General features: G+C 34.9%; 3 protein-coding genes and 1 long non-coding RNA gene across 9 annotated transcripts in view; 2 read left to right on the top strand and 2 right to left on the bottom strand.

Moving 5' to 3' along the window:
* Positions 1–1,807: 1,807 nt before the first annotated feature.
* On the bottom strand, positions 1,808–3,055 carry LOC128558731 (uncharacterized). Its single transcript, XM_053548900.1, has one exon. The coding sequence runs from the start codon at positions 3,053–3,055 to the stop codon at positions 1,808–1,810; it is 1,248 nt and encodes a 415-aa protein (XP_053404875.1).
* Positions 3,056–6,158: 3,103 nt separating this feature from the next.
* On the top strand, positions 6,159–15,326 carry LOC123555144 (tubulin beta chain-like). Of its 2 annotated transcripts, none has more exons than XM_045345795.2 (4): positions 6,159–6,319; positions 10,971–11,079; positions 13,168–13,523; positions 13,866–15,326. In XM_045345795.2, the coding sequence occupies exons 1-4, from the start codon at positions 6,263–6,265 to the stop codon at positions 14,685–14,687; spliced, it is 1,344 nt and encodes a 447-aa protein (XP_045201730.1). In that variant the 5' UTR covers positions 6,159–6,262; the 3' UTR covers positions 14,688–15,326. The 2 variants fall into 2 exon arrangements, with proteins under 2 accessions (XP_045201730.1, XP_053403319.1); XM_053547344.1 differs by lacking the exon at positions 6,159–6,319 and adding an exon at positions 11,489–11,548 and having other exon boundaries at positions 10,969–11,079.
* A 144-nt stretch (positions 15,327–15,470) lies between these two features.
* The window catches only part of LOC123555143 (malignant fibrous histiocytoma-amplified sequence 1-like), a 30,730-nt gene continuing 24,800 nt past the window's right edge, over positions 15,471–21,400 (top strand). For 3 of the 5 annotated variants that reach the window (XM_045345792.2, XM_053547343.1, XM_045345794.2), the window contains exon 1: positions 15,471–16,437. The gene's annotated coding sequence lies outside the window, so the exon portion shown is untranslated. Of the gene's footprint in view, positions 17,712–21,400 lie in introns of all 5 variants that reach the window. The other 2 variants (XM_053547341.1, XM_053547340.1) reach the window with 2 other exon arrangements.
* Positions 18,601–19,963, bottom strand: LOC128558377 (uncharacterized). The gene is made up of 2 exons (XR_008371568.1): positions 19,847–19,963; positions 18,601–19,051 (listed from the first exon to the last, which is right to left on the bottom strand). It is a non-coding gene; the product is annotated as an uncharacterized LOC128558377 (long non-coding RNA).

Genomic DNA, 21,400 nt, shown 5'->3' on the forward strand with positions numbered 1-21,400 from the left:
CATGAAAATCGTCGGGAGAAGACGCAAATGCCCCCTTGCTATGCCATGATTCAATTTTGCTTAAAAGAAATCAAACAGTCTCATTATCGGGGACACATATGTAGGCCAACATCGAGAAACTTCACATCAGGCAAACACCCACATTTGATATTCTAAGATAAGATTTATTAATTGAGTCGGAAAGACAATTACACGTAACCTGGAACAACTGATACGTATTAGACCTTCCTGACGTAACATAAGCTCTGATGAGTTTTTTGACCGACTATAAATTCTCGTTATGTACTGCTTTGATTCTATTTTGCTTAATAATCTATTTTAAAAACTCTGTAGCTTTTACTCTGTTTTATTAACGTTTATCAAAAGTACAACTTTCATGTGAATTTTTCGATTCAACAACAATTAAAATACAAATCCGGAACTGATGTAATGTTGTTAAAAGTCATAGTAAAGTACCGCTAATATCTAAATATAATCAGGATTCGCAAGGAATGTCAATAATTTATCTGTTATGTACTAAAATAGGTTGTTACATTAAATATCGAGAAAAATATGTAAGTTAACCAGACGTGCACATGCAGCACGACCATTTGCTTAACTTTTAACGTGTAGCTTTCCATGTTGAAGTGGAGTTTAGCAGTTAATATACTACTGTTATAATTATTTATAAAAAGGAAATCTTAAACAAATATTTTGACTCAATTTTACATAAATCTTACAAAGATATTAAAACAATAAAATAAAATGTTTAATAATAAATAATATGAATCGGTCATTATAAAAGCTGTACAAAATAAGGGTAGAATAAGAATAAAGGGAAGTAATTCAGAAAGCAAATCTACTTTTAAATTAAATAAAGCAGTTTATCATTTAGCTTACTCCTACACAGTGATCTCCCTTGTCATTCGAAACAGGACAGGTAGAAAGAATCGCATGCAGATCTATATCCTATACAACTAAAAAAATGATTCAGATCATATGCTGTTTTATTACTGACGAGTGCATTATGTATTAAGGCTAAACTAGAGAAATCTTTGTTATACGTTTTGAACTATTTTTTTCACGGCATATTTTCGTGCGCTTCGGTCACGTCTGGGTTTTTCCAAAAGTGTTTTAAAGGAATACACCTTCGCTTTTCAACTTAGCCATGCTCGATGGATCAACCGACTTAAAAACATAATTTTAATACGAAATGACGCATTCTTTAACCTTACTGTATTTATATATGTATGAAACTATCAACCGACTGTAGAACAGTCAGAAAACAGTTTATATCAATAAGAACATCTGTCGATTAGCCCGATAAAACGGGCAAAAACCTTACAGCGGATTAATCTGTCATTCAGTGAAAATGGTCAGTCTGATATTTTTGCAAGCTCTGGAATACGGTAATTATAGGTCTCAACCACTTCGTGGTTTCAACCTAAAAACGGGAGATTGTATGTATGAATAAAAAATAATTGCCTTAAATCACTTGTTTTTTTTTTTCTTGTTTAAATTTTGAATTACTAACAAAGGAAAGTAATTCTTGAATGTCAAAAATGTATACATTTTCACCTAGACTTTTATATGTCGTTTATTAAATATGAAAATTTCTATTTTCACAACTTAAATATATATATTTGAAAAAAAAAACAGTATCATTTTCACACAATTGAACAATGTGCTTTTAGCAAAACAATGTCAAAACATGTTTTGTAACTATTGCAGTACAAGGCGACTTTTCCGACATTGTAACTATATGTAAGTGATAACGTTTTCCATCTCATTTTAGATTTCATCTTCCATTCCAGCAATATAGTATATTTCAGAGAGAGTTAAGTATATCATTGAATTTATAATGTAATTTGTAATAACTGCAACTTTCTCCCACCGACCAAGCTATTTGTGACAGCAATGACTGTGATTTATTCTTAGACACGCAGACCCTGTATGGAAATTCAATATCTAACTTGTACGAGAACAGGACTCGCCCTGTTTCAGAGATCTGTACAATAGAATTTGTGCCTTTGCTGCAGACAAGGATATAAATGGATGGACCTAGAGTTACACCTTTTGGTTCTTTTATCTGGTCGTCCTTGACAACAACCCTGGTGTTGCTCTTGATGTCATATATGTAGACTGTATGCTCGTACCTATCGGTGAGAATCACTTTGTCACTGTTTCTTATATATGTACAAGCACTAGTGTCACTAGGATATTTCATGTTTGGAAAGTTGATACTGACATCTTTCTCTTCTCCAGACAGAGAAACAATACGAACATGTCTTGTATCATGCATAGTTCCAACAATAAAGCTTCTCTCATCTTTCTGACATATAGAATCGTACTGCGACTTTACCTTACATGTCCTGTTTAAAGTTATTTCATTAAATTTACTTACACGTAGAAAGTCTATCTTGTAGTTAGCACCACTTGTTATCGCCACTTCCTCCTCAGATACAGCAACTACACTACGTGGTGCATACGATAACTGATATGATCCTATTTTCTCAAGCTTCTCATTGTAAATCAAACATTTCTTGTTATTATTATCCACGGCAACCAGTCTACCATCCGGAAGGAAATCCAGTCCAGAGTAGAACGGTACTTTGACATCATCTTCAGTCTGCTTTAGATCAATGGAAGTAATATTCGTTAACTTAACGATCGGATCTACAGGTGCGATGGGTTTTACATCTTCCGATAGAGAGCATTTAAATGTCAATTGTCCCGGAACGTAATATGAAATTGGAAGTGGGGGTAGTCTCAATGTTTCATCAAAATCAAATGAAACGGCCAGAGTCTCTAACCTTTGACATTCCTTGTCAACGTTGCTGCTAAGTTCATCGACTTTTCTCTTCATTCTTTGTTCCAGTATAAACTGCTGTGAGGGCGTCCTGTTCTGATGAACGTTATCAATTGTTTCCAGAGATTTTGTTACGTCAGCAACATGTTTCTCACTGTCAGACTGTTTCTTTGTCAGCTTCTCGAGTGTTTCTGCCTTAAATGATTCAGCGTCCTTAGCAACAGAATTCTCCAAGTCGTCAAACATTTTCATTACATCATCCCGCATTCGTCTAATTGTTAAAGACCTTTCTTTAACATCTTGATCCAGTTGTTCTTTCGAGGACTTGGCATGTTTAACGATCTTTTCTGCCTTCTCTTGTACTTCCTGTAATTTGACTTTTAATTTGGAACTTGCTGATGCAGATCTTCCGGCAATTTTTTTGTATTTCTACGACACTGTGGCATTTCCGGTGATCCACAATAGCACAGGTACTGTAGCAAAGCTGATTCTCATCTTCACAGAAGAATTTCAAAACTTCTTGATGCTCATAACATTGGTCTAATCCCTTCATATCAAACGGAATAGATTTTGTTCCCGCTTCAGTTGTATCCACTAGATGATGGGTCTTCATGAACGCGTAAAGTTCATGAATTTGTGAGCAATCTGAACACTGAAACTCGCAGCATGTCGGACAATATACTGACGCCGAAGTTTGCCTATTCTTTTTTTAACATGGCATGCACAACGCAACATCACTCCTCGCAGACGCCGTATTTTTTTGCCTCCCAGGAACTTGGTCTTCGTATTTTTCCGACATTTTCCCTTTTTGATCCGCCATATTAGATACGCCCAGTCGCTAACAATGTCTATGTAAAAAGTGTTTAAAATTGTGACTTCATATGCAGATACAATATTTTCAGTATATACATTAATGTCCTGAATTAACAGATAACAAAAGATAATAGATTATGATAACAGCAAGGGTAACCTTGAAAACATTGATATTCGTGAGGGGATAAATTTCGTAGATTTCGTAGTTGTACGTGTATCTAAAAAATGATCCCCCGAGGAGTAGGCTTTTTCTCTTACTTCTGGAATTTGAAATCTACGAAAATTTGCCCTCCTCTCCCCAACAAAAAGTCATTTTGAAAGAAATATTATTATTATCATTATACCAGATTTATATAGCGCCCTTTTCGTGATCAATTTCACGTTCAAAGACGCTTTACATAGTTCAAATGCAGCCACACAGGGCGCAGAATTCATCCTCTACTAGCACAGACACAGAGCGATCTGACCAGAGGGACAGAGTGAGACAAAGCCCCCATGACAGAGAGATCAGAAATCAGATACAGGCTTGTCCGGCTAACTTAGCCTAGCTCGTTGCGAATAGACAGCCTGGTTCTTTAACGTGCCCAGTGTATATCACTGATACACGCAACGATTGCCTGGGTTCCTGACCAGCACACCTCTAGTTGGGTGGGAAACACTGAAAAGCGTTTCTGAAAATTCCCGAGTAGCTGCCGGGGATCGAACCCCCGACCTCAGGATTGGAAGGCCAGTGTGCAAACCACTGAGCTATCCGTCCAAGATTTTTTGGCCCAAAAATTTATGATTTTTATAATGATTATGATTAATAATAATGATTTTACAATATACGGTTCCTTAGCTTCGTCCTAATTGATTTTGTGACAGGATTTTTGCTGTTAAAATAAAGCACAATAGTATACATTATATATACTGTATTCTATAGGACCCCGAGTGTAATGATATGATAAGTTTAGAATAAATCGTCGACCAAATACAATCTGGTGGAGTATACTTCATTGAAAATTTCAGCTTATTTTGACACTAGTTTGTTGTTTGTTTTTTCTCTACATTTCAGTGTTGACTTTTATTATTTTTTTATTAAAACAATAAATCCTTTCAGAAAATTTGTACAATTTCGATATGCTCTCGGTAATTGTATCCACAGAAAGTATGGTTACGAAAATCGCTGCACGTCATTGAAGTGTGTGTTGGTAGAAGAATTCATTCGCGTTGTTTCCTTCAAGTTAAACAATTGTGGGCCTCTTGTACAGCTTTCTCTGGATTGCGTGGGCATTAGTAAAAGTTTGAATACCATTGTTCGCTGGAGAATTAGCTGTCTCCAAGAGCATTTGATTACCTGTGATTTGTATTATGGTAGGGTCTGAACTGAGGCATGAGCCGAGCCCTGTGCTGCGACCTGTTTAGGTTTTCTAAATAAAATGAATAGATGTATCTTGTATGAATTACATGAAATTTGTTTATATTTAGAACTTAGAATTTCCACGACAGAGTAATTGTTTGTAAGATAAGCGAATGTTTAAATCGTATTACCCAGCTTCTCAGATACATCCATGTCTAAGAACTAATCTGAGATATCGAAAGTTAGTCAAACAGTAAACGAGCATCCACCCATGCACATGATTGTGTAGATTCAGATGAAACTTGCAAAACTGTTGTCAGTACTGTTAAGTCCAGCCTCGCGCTATATGAAAAATCTACATCCGCTTCAGGTCAGTAATTTGCGGTTAAGGTAGTTCTGCACGTTTGGATCGAATTTTTCCTACAATGTAGAATTTGATTAAATTCTGATTTTTCAAAACTTCAGAATATACCTAGATAATTCAGCAAACAAAAAGGATATGGTCGTGTGCTTAATTTTTGCTAAACTGATTTGAAAAAATTGAACCTCACGCAATATTTCATAAAAAGAGAGTATGGGAAAATCATAACTTTCATAACATTTTCGCGAATAGAATTTTTTCTACAATGTAGATTTTGATGACACTTCTCACAGTTGTAATTAACACATGGCCTATAGTTTTGGGAAATAAAATGTTTAGGTCCGTGTGCTTATTTTTGAGATAGTTGACCAAGATTAAATTGAACCGGACGTTTCACGCTAATTTTAAGACATGCTTTTTATTTTAACGTGTCACATGTTTTAATATCATATTTTGACTTTAGAAATATAGCAACAGTGCTATTGTAATAAATCTACCCACAGATTTCGATTAAATCATAAAATTATTTTCATTTCCGTATGCCGAATCCAGGCTTTATTCTACGTTTTCCGGAAAAATGACGTTACGCCATTACTTCCGGTTTATCAAACGTGCAGAGCTACCTTAATACGGGACAGGTCTCACTATAGGTGGGACATTTGAGTGAATTTTGTCTATAAATTAAGTATGAACGCGCTGATATATTCGCTTAACTTTTCTTGATCATTTATTAAAACCTTAAAACTGTTTTAATGAATTTCAAAATAACTATCCCCTGCCCTTCCCCCATAAGTCTACACTCTTGCAAATTATACATGCGCGCGCATGGTTTACAAACGGTGATTAATGGATGCAGCTGCGCACGCAGAGCGAATATAAAACTAACCCAGTAATTGATCCGTAGCCAGTTTAGTTAGTTAATACGCGGGGTGCGGACTTGGAAAAGCGAGCAGACGGGAAAATGAGAGAAATTGTTCACATTCAGGCTGGTCAATGTGGAAACCAGATTGGTGCTAAGGTAAGAAAATTTCTACAGTATCTACAAAGACTGTGCAGTCTTATTTAAATATCTACCGGTGTTTACTTTCTGCTTATCCGCTCCTCCTCTCTTCAGGTTAAAATATTTCGTATAGTTTTTGTAATTGGATATTAAATATGTTTTAGATTATCTATATAACCATTTGGTAAATTTAATACAAAATGGGCATTTAGTGTAGGTTCTGCCAGTACAACAATATTTAATCATTTATTCACATATTTAATGATAGTATGCATATATGATGGTGTGTGAATTAGTCATAACGCCTGTCCTGTATTACTCATACGATGAAAAGCATAATTATGTTATCGCTTTCCTTCTGGCAAATTAAACCCCCAACTGCCATATAAAAGCCAGAAGATGGCGCTGGGGCAGGTTTTTATATAAATTATGCATGTTTCACATTAGAGAGCCCTTTTTCAAAATTTTAAATGAACTACTGGATAAAAAGTTATGAAAAATTGCATAAATACACATTGAAACATTCTTTATCAATTGGTGTTTTTATTTTTTAAAACAAAAAATTGTGAAGTATAGTTTCAAAAAATTATTTAAACCTAACTGCCAAAAATTTGAATTTGCCGGGAGGAGCTAATGAGGTCATGAACCCTAGAGAAAACAGAGAATGTAAACAATTCCCTCGTGGTTAATTTTATCAACAAACTTGATCAGCAGAAAGCTTTATGTATCAGTAGAATTAACACCTAGAGTGCATTGTAAAACTTTTCCAGAAAAGTAACTTTGAATTTTTAAACTGAATAGAATATCATATTCAATCATTTCTGCAGTTATATTTTTATGTGTTATTTAAAAAATGTTTTAGAGATATAGGGAACTAAATAACAGACATACAGTGAAAATTATTTCAAATAGCTTATCATTTTTATTAGACCTTATCACAGCAACACTTGCTAATTTGTGTGCATTGTGCTACATCTCAGACTTAAATAGTTTATCATTTCTGCATTTATTGCTACATTATCTCAATTAATGGACCTGCCAGCAATGACAGAAAAGTTAAGAATGTTTGATTTCGAGTTTCACTGTTCAATTTACATTAATAAGAAGTTTAAAAATCAGGAATGCTAGTCTCAACTCAATTTTTCATAACAATGATATTGATATGGATGCACAAAATATGTATAATGATAATTTGTAATCATCAAAACATGTAAATTCATATTTCTTCTTCAACTGACCATTGTTTACATTTGATTTGTGAATCATTGAAAGTGAGCTATTTTTAGCTGACAGACAGCCTGGAGTAGCCTTGTTATTTGATAGGCCCCTCCTACAAAACTTACTGCCAGGGTAGTAAAAGTTGGGGCTTTAAATAAAGTTTAACCATATAGTATATTGAAAACAAATTTCTTTAATTAATTGAAATAAATGTATTTATTTGGTCTACGCAGTAACTTCTTTAAAAACTCCCTTGAATTTATAATAAAATTTTATAACTAGTAATAGGGTAAGGGGTAGGCTAGCCACTAAATTGATAATAAAGAACATGTGATAATATTTCAACTTTTGTCATTCTTCTTTTATTTTGTGTAATAGTGACAAATGCAAGTCAATTTTAGAGATATTGGACATAGGATATAGACTGGCTATATTCACAATTTTAGGCAGAAAAAAAAGAAAAAAAAATATATCTGGGACATAGTCTTCGCTATGGCAGTCAATGAACAGGATTTTCTTCTAAATAGTCTGCAAAAAATGTGGTTGATATTTGAAGTTCAATGTAAAAAGCTGTCAAAAGTCTGAGAAGGAATGTTTCGGCATATTTTTGTTTAATCCTGAATATTTACCCCCCTATCAACGTATATAATACCAATTTTATTGAATAGAGCCAGTATAAACATTTATATATATATATATAAACATTTATATATATATATATGATATTTAAGAGGAATGTATGGAAGAATGACAGGAACGCTGGTTAAATGTGGAATTAGTTCACGTGCTCTACCAGCTGTTCACGGAATGTTTAATATGTAGATCAAACATAATTATGTCCTGGCGTCTGACTGGAAAATCCTAATCTGTTTTTTTTTACAGACTATTGCCAATAAAATTAGATGCTCATTTACAACTTAATTTACGAGAGATTTCCACTGTGCACGTATGAAGATTTCATGAAGTTGAACCTCTTGAATAAATAAATTTGCTGACTCATTGTTTATTCAGCCCGTATATTCATCAGTTTGTTTTGCAATAATATTGACTATACTGTGTTGAATTTTGTATGAGTAATACTCATTGTCTGCAGCAGCAGACGATTCTCACACAGCAGATGATATTCACACAGCAGACGACAGTTGTTGATGAGTCACAGCAATGAGGAAAAATAACTAATTACGCCAAACAATAATTCGATGCATCATAATTGCTATATAATTTTCTATAGACTTAAAACAATAATTGTACTTTAAGTAGTCGAATTAATTCAGTCACGTAGAAAATTGGGTCAATGTGCAAATCTACACCCGGTCTGGTTGAATCACATCATGTTAATGTACTATTTTCCGGCAAATATGATCTACATTCCGCAGACAGTTCAAACCGGGGTCGTAGGTTCAAAATTGCGAGGGTGATACAACCTTGCTGCGTTTGAATTTTTTACCAGTTTTTTTTCTCGCAGAATACCATTCAAGCAAGGTTCAATAGAAGAGATATTGAAATTGATTGTATTAAATTTGTTTTGTACAATAATGATTTTACATTTTCATCTATAGATAAAATGCACTTTGTGTTATTACATGCTTCCATTTGCATACAGCTGCGTCTCGCTGTAACAGTTGTAGAAATCTCGTTGCTATGGAAACATTTAGAACGTTTTTGAAACACTGAGAAATTGTTTCTCGTAGTCTGGCATCGATCGAAGTTCAGGATCCCTAATTGAGAATTCAGAACATGCCGTCTGAGTCAGTAAAAAAAAAACGCGTATAATTATTTTCAGCTGCTTTCATAAATCTGTAGTTTCTTTGGAGTAAATGCCAATTTGGGGGTTTTGGGGTTCATTCAGTGAAAAGGGTGAAAAAATACAAACCTATATTGTTTGCAATGCATGCACTGACTAGCCTTGCTACCGACAGGATAATCTTTTTTTTAGAAAGAATGATTATGTTTCATCAGTCTTTTGAGAAAAACAAGGGACATAAATATACAAAATTTGAATAGCCTCATGAGTTATCTCCTGTGAACAAAACGCAGGGTCTGAACACAGACTATGCAATGTACATTTATTCGAGAGTTGGGTTAAGAGTTTGTTAAATAAATAGTTTTTCTGTCGAGGAATCCTTTGTGCTATGTGGTCATTTTTTTCCAAAGAATTATCAAACATTTTGCATTTTGTACGATTTCCATTCCTGCCAAAAACATTTCAAGTATGTGAGAGTGTATTCTGTCAAGGAGACCAATTTTCTTGTTTTTACACTCAGTATTGTTGAATACTTCAGTTCAGATATTCCCCCCACGAGACAGATCACGTTATTTTTCTCCATCAGTTGTATCGATCACGCCATTCCATGTACCGACACTAGGAGTGTTTCGCATGTAGATCTAGTTATTCAATATTTCTGCACTTAAAAATTAATGTCTGAGACATGTTTCCATGTATTCCGGAATAAATAAAAATTAACACTGTGATGTGATCACGCTTACCACTTCTAACGTTCTGTAGGGAGTTCTGTTGGTTTCTATGGTATCTAATAAAATAGACTAAACCTTTCATGTATTCGTGCGCGGAAACTATTTCATTGGAATAGGCAAATAGTCATTCAACAGATGGGAATGGCGAATAAGAGAATGCTATAATTAAATATGTAATTTCATTTTGTATTAACAAGATATATGAATTGTATGTATCCATATTTTTTGTTCTGTTGTGTTCTGCTCTGCTCTGCTTGGCTTCGCTCCATTTTGTTCTGTATAACTCTGTTTAAAATCTATCACAAATGCAATGGTCATTTTGCAAAGAGGAAATAATTTTTTTTTCACCCTAATAAACAAATTTTGATATTTTATGTATTTTTGCTATTGACTATTTATCGGTATTAGACCTATGACAACCCCCATCAAAGTTGTTTCATATGATAAAATGATCGGTTATGGGATGGTACATTTTGAATGTTGAAATATTTATCTGGTGAATAATTTTATCACAGGAGACTGAACCCAATTTTATCAACCAACCTTGATGTAATGAATGTTGAACGATGATAAACTGCCTCATCACCTTTCAAAGTGATCATTTATTCATTCGTCTGTACAAATCCTCTCTAATGTACATGTTTGTTTGTCTGCACAGTTATCGTGGTAACATTTTAAAAGCAGGATGAACTGTACATTTTGAGACAAATCTCTTGCTTAAAATTAGTTTGATACAAATATTATGAGAGTCGTGTTTTGCAAACAGAGCTACGCCGAAGGACTTTTGACCGAACTTCATTTAAAGAAAAAAACATAGGCTAAATAAATCATATAATTCTTTTGTAAAAATATTAAATAGTTAAGTTACAGTAAACAATCACTACCTTGCAGCCCAGCTGTCTAATGTAGGAACCGGTAAGACTGCAGAGGAGATTGTAACGTCGTAGTTCAAACATTGAACTTTTGACATTTTCAGTTCTGGGAGGTAATTTCCGATGAACATGGTATAGACCCCACAGGCACTTACCACGGAGACTCAGACCTACAACTCGAAAGAATTAATGTATATTTCAATGAAGCAACAGGTAGGTTTTCCATAAATAATCTGAGCAGTTGAGGGGCTCTTGCCACAAAGACGAATGTGTTTAGCTCTTTAAGGGAGGATGGAAATTGAATTTTAAAAGAAACATTCGCAGAAGGCTTTATGACTAAATTCGAGTGTAGTACAGGATTGCAGGATTAAGGGACACGTGATTATCATGCAAGTCGGCAAATTACGTGTTCTCCGTGTGTATTCTCTGTTCTGTATTCTCCGTTTTACAGAAAACCATTTGTACGTTTAACTATATTTACGAGTATTATTACGGGTGGGTCCGTATCCTTTAACTAAAATTAGATATTATAATATGTATACAGTTCAAATACTTATAATCTTCTTTAATCTGAATTAGAATCCTTGAAATAAATCACTGCTATAAATTTATCCTTTTTTAGTAAAACTGTTGATCCTACCTTAGCGTTCATCTGTATCAAGCAGCCACTTCCCTTCAGCAAGTAAGTCACCTAACGTCTTTAAATTGATCCTTTGTTCTTATTTCAACTTACCATAAGCAGACATCTGCTATAACTAGCCAGATTATGACGCTTCCTTGGCTGATCGCTTAATACAGGTTTGACTGTAGACATATCTCCGGTTCAAATTCGCAGAGATGAGCTTAGAAGTAAAGGGAATGTCACAGAAAATTCCAGTGTCCTTATGGAGTAAGAGTCTGAGATTCATGAAAGAATTCTTGATAATGTATTGACTCTATTGAGAGCATAACTATGTGAAATAATGGGTTGGGATATGATAAAGTATATAAAACAATATAAACCGGGTATAAATCTGGGCCTCGAAACAAATTTGTTTCACATCTGAGCTTCAGACAAAGTAAACGTAAGATATGTAGATGTAAAACTAAACTGAAAACTGCGAGAAACATTAGAGCGTAACTATGTTAACCTCATAAAACTACAACTATTCCAACTATTTTTGCTAAAAGCAAATTACTACCATCAAATATCGCGTGATAGTATGTATAATGTACGATAAACTGTGTGTTAAAGGTTCATAATAGGTGATCAAAAATATCAAGTTAACAATCTACAAAAACAAGATTGCTGGGGCAAACTATATGCTAAAACAACGTGGCCATTGTTATTTTATTTCTCTCAATGTAACGTATTGCCGGCTTAATTTTCCCTTAATTGTGTGTGAAATTGTTAAGTAATGTAGATGGTTTGTGTATAACATAGTAAAAGTCGGTTAAAGAGGCTTTCTCGTTACATTTGCTATTAATTGACTTTGTTATTATTTTTGTAGGCTTCTGTCCAATGACTCCATGAGTTCGCGCGTCTGTTTGCATAAATAAGTGGATTGTGACTTTATCATTAACACTGGAACATGTATATCATTCACATACCTGTTGTATTTGTTTTCTATCGTACAGAGTCAAAGTACAAATATTTTATCATATCGGATTTCATGATGTTTGGCTTACACGGTCCCTGGGATGCTGATTATCTATTTACACGGACCCTAGATTGCTGGTGATAAACATCGCAAGAATTTCATGATGTACTGGCTATCTACACGGTCCCTGGGGTGCTGATGAGCACTGTCTCATAAAAAAATAAACAGATATGAGTCGCTGCTCTGTGAAGGTTCATTTTTTCAAAGCATGGTTGATAAATGGCATTTGAATTTCATTAATGCCATTATACTATCTTACTCTTTATGTTACTAAATTTCAGTTATGTATAAATATGACGTAATTATAGCCAAACATGTGTTAACGTAATGGATCCGTGACACTTGGATATTCCCGTATGATGTTAACGTACCCTCGTTATGAAGTTCGGCATTCTTCGTACGTTACTGTAGCTGAACGCGCAAAAGACGTTCCGTAAAATCCGGAGAATGTCGAAATCGCAAACGGAGAATACGTAATTTGCCGATTACAAGTTATTAAAGCCTACCTACAATTAACGTCCAGTTTAGACTCTTCCATGCACGGTATTTATCTACAGGCTTGGCTGTATTTAGCAATTCGTAACGTTTTAATTTTAATAAAAAAATAAACGTGAGAACATGCATGTATTCAAATATAATTCAGTATATATGTCCTCTTCAGGTGGCAAATATGTTCCGCGAGCGGTGCTCCTTGATCTCGAACCCGGTACCATGGACTCTGTCCGATCGGGACCATTCGGCCAGCTTTTCCGGCCAGACAACTTTGTGTTCGGTCAGAGCGGTGCTGGTAACAACTGGGCCAAGGGTCACTACACAGAAGGTGCTGAGCTCGTAGATTCCGTGCTGGATGTGGTCAGGAAAGAGGCAGAGAACTGTGACTGTCTTCAGGGATTCCAACTTACACACTCCCTGGGTGGAGGTACTGGGTCTGGTATGGGAACACTGCTGATCAGCAAAATCCGGGAAGAGTACCCCGACCGAATCATGAACACATTCTCCGTCGTGCCATCTCCAAAAGTACGTAAAGATACCCTGCAAATTTGTTATTGATATTGTCGTAAAAAAATACTTTTTTTATACATATTTTGATTAGAATTTAGCCTTTTTTGTCATTTACGTTACTGGTTAGGCTGGTCGAAATATGAAGCGTTAGTGCCTTTTGGTCCATTTTTAACTTATCTGTCACATCTAAAGTATTAAAGAGGGCGGAAAGTAAGTTTTAAATGTAAATTACTCATTTGTATGTATGATATGATAAACACCTACAGTATTAATTTTAGTATAAATGCGTGACTTATTTAAACCTTAATACTAGACATAAATCTTGTCATTAAACGCTTTTATTTGTAAAATTTACAGGTATCCGACACGGTTGTTGAACCATACAATGCCACCCTCTCAGTCCACCAGCTTGTTGAAAACACAGATGAAACCTACTGTATCGACAATGAAGCGCTGTACGATATCTGCTTCAGAACCCTTAAACTCACAACCCCCACCTACGGGGATCTTAATCATCTTGTCTCCGCAACAATGTCTGGTATCACCACCTCTCTCCGATTTCCGGGACAGTTGAACGCAGATCTGCGTAAACTCGCCGTTAACATGGTACCTTTCCCACGTCTCCATTTCTTCATGCCAGGGTTCGCTCCCCTGACTTCACGTGGTAGCCAGCAATACAGAGCTCTCACTGTCCCAGAACTCACCCAGCAAATGTTCGATTCAAAGAACATGATGGCTGCTTGTGACCCACGTCACGGACGTTACCTTACCGTCGCCGCCATGTTCCGTGGGCGTATGTCCATGAAGGAAGTCGACGAACAGATGTTGAACGTTCAGAACAAGAACAGCAGCTACTTCGTCGAATGGATCCCCAACAACGTCAAGACCGCCGTCTGTGATATCCCGCCACGTGGTCTCAAGATGTCCGCAACCTTCATTGGTAACAGCACCGCCATCCAGGAACTCTTCAAACGCATCTCCGAACAGTTCACCGCTATGTTCCGGCGTAAGGCTTTCTTGCATTGGTACACTGGCGAGGGTATGGACGAGATGGAGTTCACAGAAGCCGAGTCCAACATGAACGATTTGGTATCGGAGTACCAGCAGTACCAGGAAGCTACCGCCGACGATCAAGATGAATTCGACGAAGAGGAAGATGATGAAGGCGAGGAGGCTTAAATTAAGTTTCGCAATTGAACACCTTTGCAAATATATCAAAATCTTCTTCTGATTTAATATGTTCCGTTTTAGGAGTCTGCTTTCAAGCAAGTTTTTGGAATATTTCCTGTGTTTTGAGTTCTCATATATCTATTGAAGTATTAGTAAGAAATTTTGTAATATGAACTGACCCCCCCCCCCCCCCCCCCACAAAAAAAAAAAAAAGAAAAGTTTTTTTTATAAAGATTACCAACACAGTTCCTTCGGAAAATAAACATTTATACGTTTGAGACATTCTTCTATTAGTAAAAATCAATAGAAATAGTTTAGAACTGGACAGAACATTTCCAGTAGAGAAAAGAAAAATGTAGAATTATTCAGATATAAACGCATATAAAACTTTGTGATTTATTTACTCCACAGGTATCTGACTAACTTTGAACTTTGATGTTGTGGCTTTTTGATACATTTGTTTTACATACACCAAGTGACTTATTGTAGGCAAAATTATTTTATTATTTTGCTTGAATTATTTGCCATGTGCTTTAAAGACTTTTGTCTTCTAAACCTATTGACATGTTTTGTTTGCTCTCTTGTGATAATTTGGTCGGACCATTGCTATCTTTTTGGATAAACTGCAATTAAACGTCAGGAAACATTCACTGCTTTACATTTCCTTAAGAATAGAGGTAGACTGAATACATCCCTAACTTTTCGTTTGTCATGACGTAAATAAGGACCGCTATTCATAACAAATCACGTTATGACATCAATGATGTTCACGTTTAAAGCAACATTGCTCTTGTTCCATGTGCGGCAGTTTAATTACATGATTGTTATTACGAACATGTAGCATAATAAAAAGGTGGATAAATACACATTTTCTTAAAACTGAATTCAGAACCAGCAGTAACTGTTGCGAATAAACTTACTCAAGTCGGAACTGCCTACATTGTAGAGATAGGCCCTAAAATTTTCAATGATAGAATTACATTAAATAAAGTCTAGAAATTAATTTCCAAGTCCTTGAAATAACCAAAAATGATTTCACAAATGTGAAGTTTATGATAGTTTTGTTAATATCAATAACAGAAGTTTTAATTTTTAATTTAAAGTTGTGATCCACAAAGAATGACAACTCTTGCCTTGGGCTAGTACTTATAAGTAGAGATCTATTAGTTTACTTCCCTTGCAATTACACAATTGAGTGGAAAATGAAAACTGTTTAAGACACACTATCATACTTTTTTGCACAACAAAATCATTAAGGATTTATTCATTTGTGTTTGATTTACCCCTCAAGACATGGTTCCTATGATTCTGTCAACTTACATATGGTAAAAAATTAACTTTTAACAAGCCAATAATAAAACGAAGTACCAGTAGGTAAATAATAGTGCAGATAATACAGTTTTGCTTGTATCAAAATGTCACAATAGATTCACTTTTGTAATACAGAACACCTGGTAGGATTAGTAAAGGTGCAATTATATTGATCTCTATTTCCTATGCCTATACATTGAGATTTATCTTAACACGAAAACTAACCCTGTCATCCTTTACGTTACCTTTCGCTAAAAGTTATTTCCCCTGAGCAGCGGTGATAAGATGTTTATCTCCCCGGGTATAATAACAAGCACGCGACATTTTTAACCCATAACAACGAACAGACTGATCTTTTCATCTGTAGTGACAAGTTATACTGTGTCTTAATGGGAATACTGTTATACACTAGAGGAAAAAAAACTGAAATGGATATATGAAAAAGAAGGTAAAATTATTGTATTTGCGATAAGATGTTTTATTTATAACACGCTTTTAAATCATTTCCAATTTCAAGTTAGTACATGTATAAACAATGTTTATGAAGTTAACAAAATGATCTGTCAGTATGAAATGAGATAGCCAACGAATAATTTGATACAATGTTTAATCTTTCAAGTATCTAATTGGCCGGTATGAGTTCTTTTTATCAAGTTTCAGAGCGGAACTTTTCTAATTGAATTACGCTAAACAATCCAATCTACCGGGACCGTGTGATTTTAATTCAGTGAAGATCTATGAATGGATAAGCCATATAATATGTATATATGTATACCAACAGTTAATGTATCTAATTAACATAACCGTCTTAAACGAAAGAAAGACGTTTTAATTATTAAGAAAACGGGCTAAAAGTGTTATAGAACTTTGAACTTCAGCGTTATATATACTTCCGATGCCAAAAGTTATTTCCCTATATAAATTAAGATAGTATCATAAAGTATAGTTAAAACATTTAATCATCACAAGACTTACAAACAAATATGTTCATGCCGGCGGAAATGACATTTTTACAAATACTACAATGAACTGATTTTTTTTTCTTTTTTGGTGGGGTTGGGGATAATTTTCGTGGTTTCTGTGGTTGAGTCAATCCACGAAATTAAATCAACAAACGAGTCAGATTCCCATTAATTCGATGTTCAAATTTTGAAAATCACCAATTCTTATCCCTGCGAAACTGCCGTTTTCGTCAAATCCACGAAATTTCATGCCCACGAAATTAAATGATTTGACAGTAAATCCACATTGTTGACCTTTTTTTGTTACCTGTTTTTTTTTTTTTTTTTTTTTTTTTGCTTTTTTTCATTATCTACTGGAAACTATGTTACAAATAACATATTTTGCATATTTTTACAACAGTCATAAAATGGTTCCGATTAGCATTTTGTCCTTACTTCTAAAATATTTTCTTTTAATAGATCGCAATGGATTCCAAAGTATTGAACGTGTATCTATAAAAAAAACGCCATTAAATAAATACTTACATAATAGCTTAAGACCTGTTGGTATGTTATGTCAACAATTGTCGTGTAAGAAATATCAATAAATAATTTAGTAAATGTAGAATCACGTATACAATACCTATGAAAGTTTCAAAGTTTAAAGCAAATATTTACACTGTTAAAATCTTTAAAATGATGGCTTAAATATATTTGTTTTTCACACACGCGATTCAAATAAATGGGGACTTACAAGGTTAGTGTTTTCATCCGTAAACTTGTAAGTATATTTTTAAATGATACAATGTCTTTTAAACAGATTAACATTGTATGTAATAAAACGTGCGATAAAATATGAAAAACCGGTATTTCAATTTATTAACTAGAGACGGAAAGCGGTACAAAGTAGCTTCTAAACGAGATTTAAAAAAAAACAGGATTAATAACGGTCAGTCCGGCTGTGGGGATCGCCATTTCTGGTGGCCACAACATGTCCGCTATCCATTTGTCAAAGTTCATTACGTAGCCCATGCGAAAATGATATGATCATAGTAAAATTTTAAAAAATGGTGATGGAAAATTCCAGATATCCATCTGGGTATTATTTACCGGGCAGGGACAGGCACAGAACCATCGACAATCTGGTTACCATGGCTTTCTCACGTGACAGTGTGTTTTGAAGTCAGCAACATCAACCGCTCGACAACCGAAGCCTTTAAATTTTGAGACCGTGAGTTTCAGTTGCTAGTTACCCATGTGAGTTTCTCTTCTAGTTGAATTCTGTCATTTTTTGTAGTCCTGTTTGGCGCCATAATTATAACCTCTACTGTGTTGGTGCGCCGTAAAACCCAAATAAATAAATATTATTTTTGAGGGACAGAAGACAATCCACATCACCACCGAAAGAAACTGACAATTTTCCCGCACGAATAATTTGGGTGTTCGAACTAAATACCTATATATAGGGATAATTAATTCATCAGATGAGCATTATAATGTAATACAAAGTGCTGCAACTAGTAAAACCAAAGTCTTGAATTTCATACAGACATCTGCATTTCCTTGTATGCATAACCTTGGCCCTCGTAATGACAATCGGCAAGTTACGTAGTTTATGTGACAGGAAAGGCCGTACCGGCGACAGTAACCATCAGAACAAATCAACACCCTTTACAATATTTACAAATTTATTTACAAAAGATGATTATTAACAATGAATAGATATGAAAAGAAAAAAAAACTGATTATCAGAAAGAAAAAAAAAATTTCAGTATCTCTAGATACAAAAGTTCTTATAGTCCATTCTAATCTGACGTGACACAGGTCTTTAATGTAATTGTGAACTTTAAGTAGCACAAACAAAACAGATCTCTAAATTCAGTCCCTTTAAACCGTGAATACGTTGATTCCGTGTTGGCTCCCTATGGTGGTAGGTGATTGCATCCCTGAGCTGACTTCAGAGGATAACAAAAAATCATCGTCTTTGCGGTTTACGGCACAACCATGGGACGAAAGCTCTGCGCTGGGAATATCACATCCAGGCGAGTGAAGACAAGTGAACCTCGGGCATTGTACTTCCGGGTTATGACATCACCAGGAAAAATCGTCTGGCGGAAGAAGCTAAAATATATAACATATGGTAAGCACCATAGCAAAACAAATAAGTCAGGGCATAAAACTGCTCCTTTGGGTACACCATACCTCCGTAGGCTCCCATAAATAATACGTGCTACTTATACAAAATATATGTGCTACTAAGTTCAGACGTCACATGATTAAAATACGTCACTTATTACTTCCATTATTACAAAGATTACTTACTTAAAAGACTAAAGTTAAAGTATGAAAAAGATATGAAAAGTTTATGATGAAACATTATAGATACGGACATGATAAACTGCAGCTATTATTTACAACTACAAATTAACAAAATTCAATGTAAATCAAACGTTATATGAGAGTTGGCATCCATATAATATCTAATGCCATACACTAAAACGGACATTAATTAGATGTGCTATAGACTGGCACACAATTACAAATTACAATAATATATTACAAACATGGCACTAGACTTGCCAGATAGATTTATACATAACAATACAATGCAGTAATGGCGTTCCATAATAACGAAATGTTTGACATAAGTTTTTGAAACAAAGTACTTTATAAATATCATGTTACAAATTTCAGTCCAAATTTTACATCTTATATAAATGAAACATTTTAGATTCCTCTTTCGAAATAATTTACAAAAGTCTGAAAAATTTAATAAATCATCCTGACATACCGAAACTAGCCAAAATCATATGCCGAAAAGTAAATGTTACAGAATTCTGTAGAATGAACAAAAATTTACCAAATAAAAATTGTAATGCAAAAATCATACAAAAATCTAACAAATAAATTTCTTACCTCGATCGAGCATAAATTTCTAGCAAGAAAATAATTCAGACATAGATTCGTCTATAAAGTCGTAAGGTGGTGTGCGCAAGGCATATCTAGTCCAGTCTATTTAAAGGATAATGTCCCGCCAAATACTAAATTTCATGGGATTCACGGCTAAGCCGTGAGCTCCGACTATTGTCATTTTCACGGGATTCACGATATAGCCGGGGAATCTAACTACTTTGGCGCGAATTGAAATTGACAATTTGAGGCCCATTATAGTGGTTTTGGGGATAAAAACATAAATTACTGAAGTTTATAAAATATCAACTTTCTTATTACTGAACAGAATTTAATGAAATTTACATGGAAATTTAAGTTATGAAATACAGAAAAACATGAGAGGTATTTCATGCGTGAAATCTGACATTTACCTCAATAACTCAAAAAATTACAAAAAGATGATGCAATACCTGCATTTACAATACATATAAAATAAGGCCCGTATGTCAATTTGTGACAGTTTACTTGTGCGAATTCGGCAGTCTCCGGTTTTTACGGAAGTTGAGCTATATTTACTTCCGATGAATGCCGAATTGCCTAACAAAAGACACGGAAATTGCCGAGTATCTTAACTGGTCCACTTCATTTACACGGCCTCCTTTACACCGGCAACAACAATTCGGACTAGAGTATATTAAAACTTGTTCCGTTTATGACAATATATAAATTTTGAGCTTGACTGAGATCAAAGGTTATAACTTATATGAAACACGCTCGAGTCTCCAGTATTAGTAGTTGAATGTCACCCGAATAATGCTTGAAGCCACAATCTCCGGGCCGACCGGTCGACACTTTTACCATTAAACTACGGTTCCCCTTTTTGATTTCTACAATTTATTTGTTTATTGCATCGTTCGAGTATGATTAATGGGCAGAAAATATTTAAAAATGATTTATACCCTATTTATAGATAAACTGAGTGTACATTTTCCAGGCCTACTAATTTAGACTAATTGATCTTATTAAGCAGAGATTCCTCAAATATTGACCTAACTCTATTTTCAAATACCATAGTAATATGAAATCAATCATATTCTATAGCTTCAATATTTGTTTTTGCCATTTCTCGGTGGTTTCATGTATTTAAAGGACTATTGATTGATTGGAAACAACTCTTCACGAGACAGAAAAGGAGAAACGGTTTATTAATCAATGATATTATCGTTATTGTACGAGTTAACTGTATTTATCCCGAACCTCGTTCATGTTAGTACATTGTATATGTATGAAGTATCAAGTTCTGAAGTTCCTGTACTCCAATGCTCCAAGGCTTACGATCCGGTCGGCCAGGCAATCTAGAGGTTGTGAGTTTGAGTCTCACTAATGTTACCACCACACCCAATCGCATGTAATCGTTCCTTCAGCAGGGATATGGGGTGAGATTTTGGATGTCCAGCTAGGGTTTCACAAGACCCCCCCCCCCCCCCACTCCCCCTCATCTCCAACGCCTCCAAACGAAAACACTGCAGAATTGAAAAGCTGTATTTATATAAGTTGTCTTTAGTTTAAGCAGTACTT

Source organism: Mercenaria mercenaria, chromosome 7 (assembly GCF_021730395.1).
Source record: "Mercenaria mercenaria strain notata chromosome 7, MADL_Memer_1, whole genome shotgun sequence".
Taxonomy (NCBI): Eukaryota; Metazoa; Mollusca; class Bivalvia; order Venerida; family Veneridae; genus Mercenaria; species Mercenaria mercenaria.

Coding starts and splice junctions, on each gene's coding strand:
- LOC128558731 (XM_053548900.1), bottom strand. CDS start 3,055: ATGCGGGATGATGTAATGAAAATGTTTGACGACTTGGAGAATTCTGTT.
- LOC123555144 (XM_045345795.2), top strand. CDS start 6,263: ATGAGAGAAATTGTTCACATTCAGGCTGGTCAATGTGGAAACCAGATT. Junction 6,320..10,970: donor GAAACCAGATTGGTGCTAAG/GTAAGAAAATTT, acceptor TGACATTTTCAG/TTCTGGGAGGTAATTTCCGA. Junction 13,524..13,865: donor CCGTCGTGCCATCTCCAAAA/GTACGTAAAGAT, acceptor TAAAATTTACAG/GTATCCGACACGGTTGTTGA.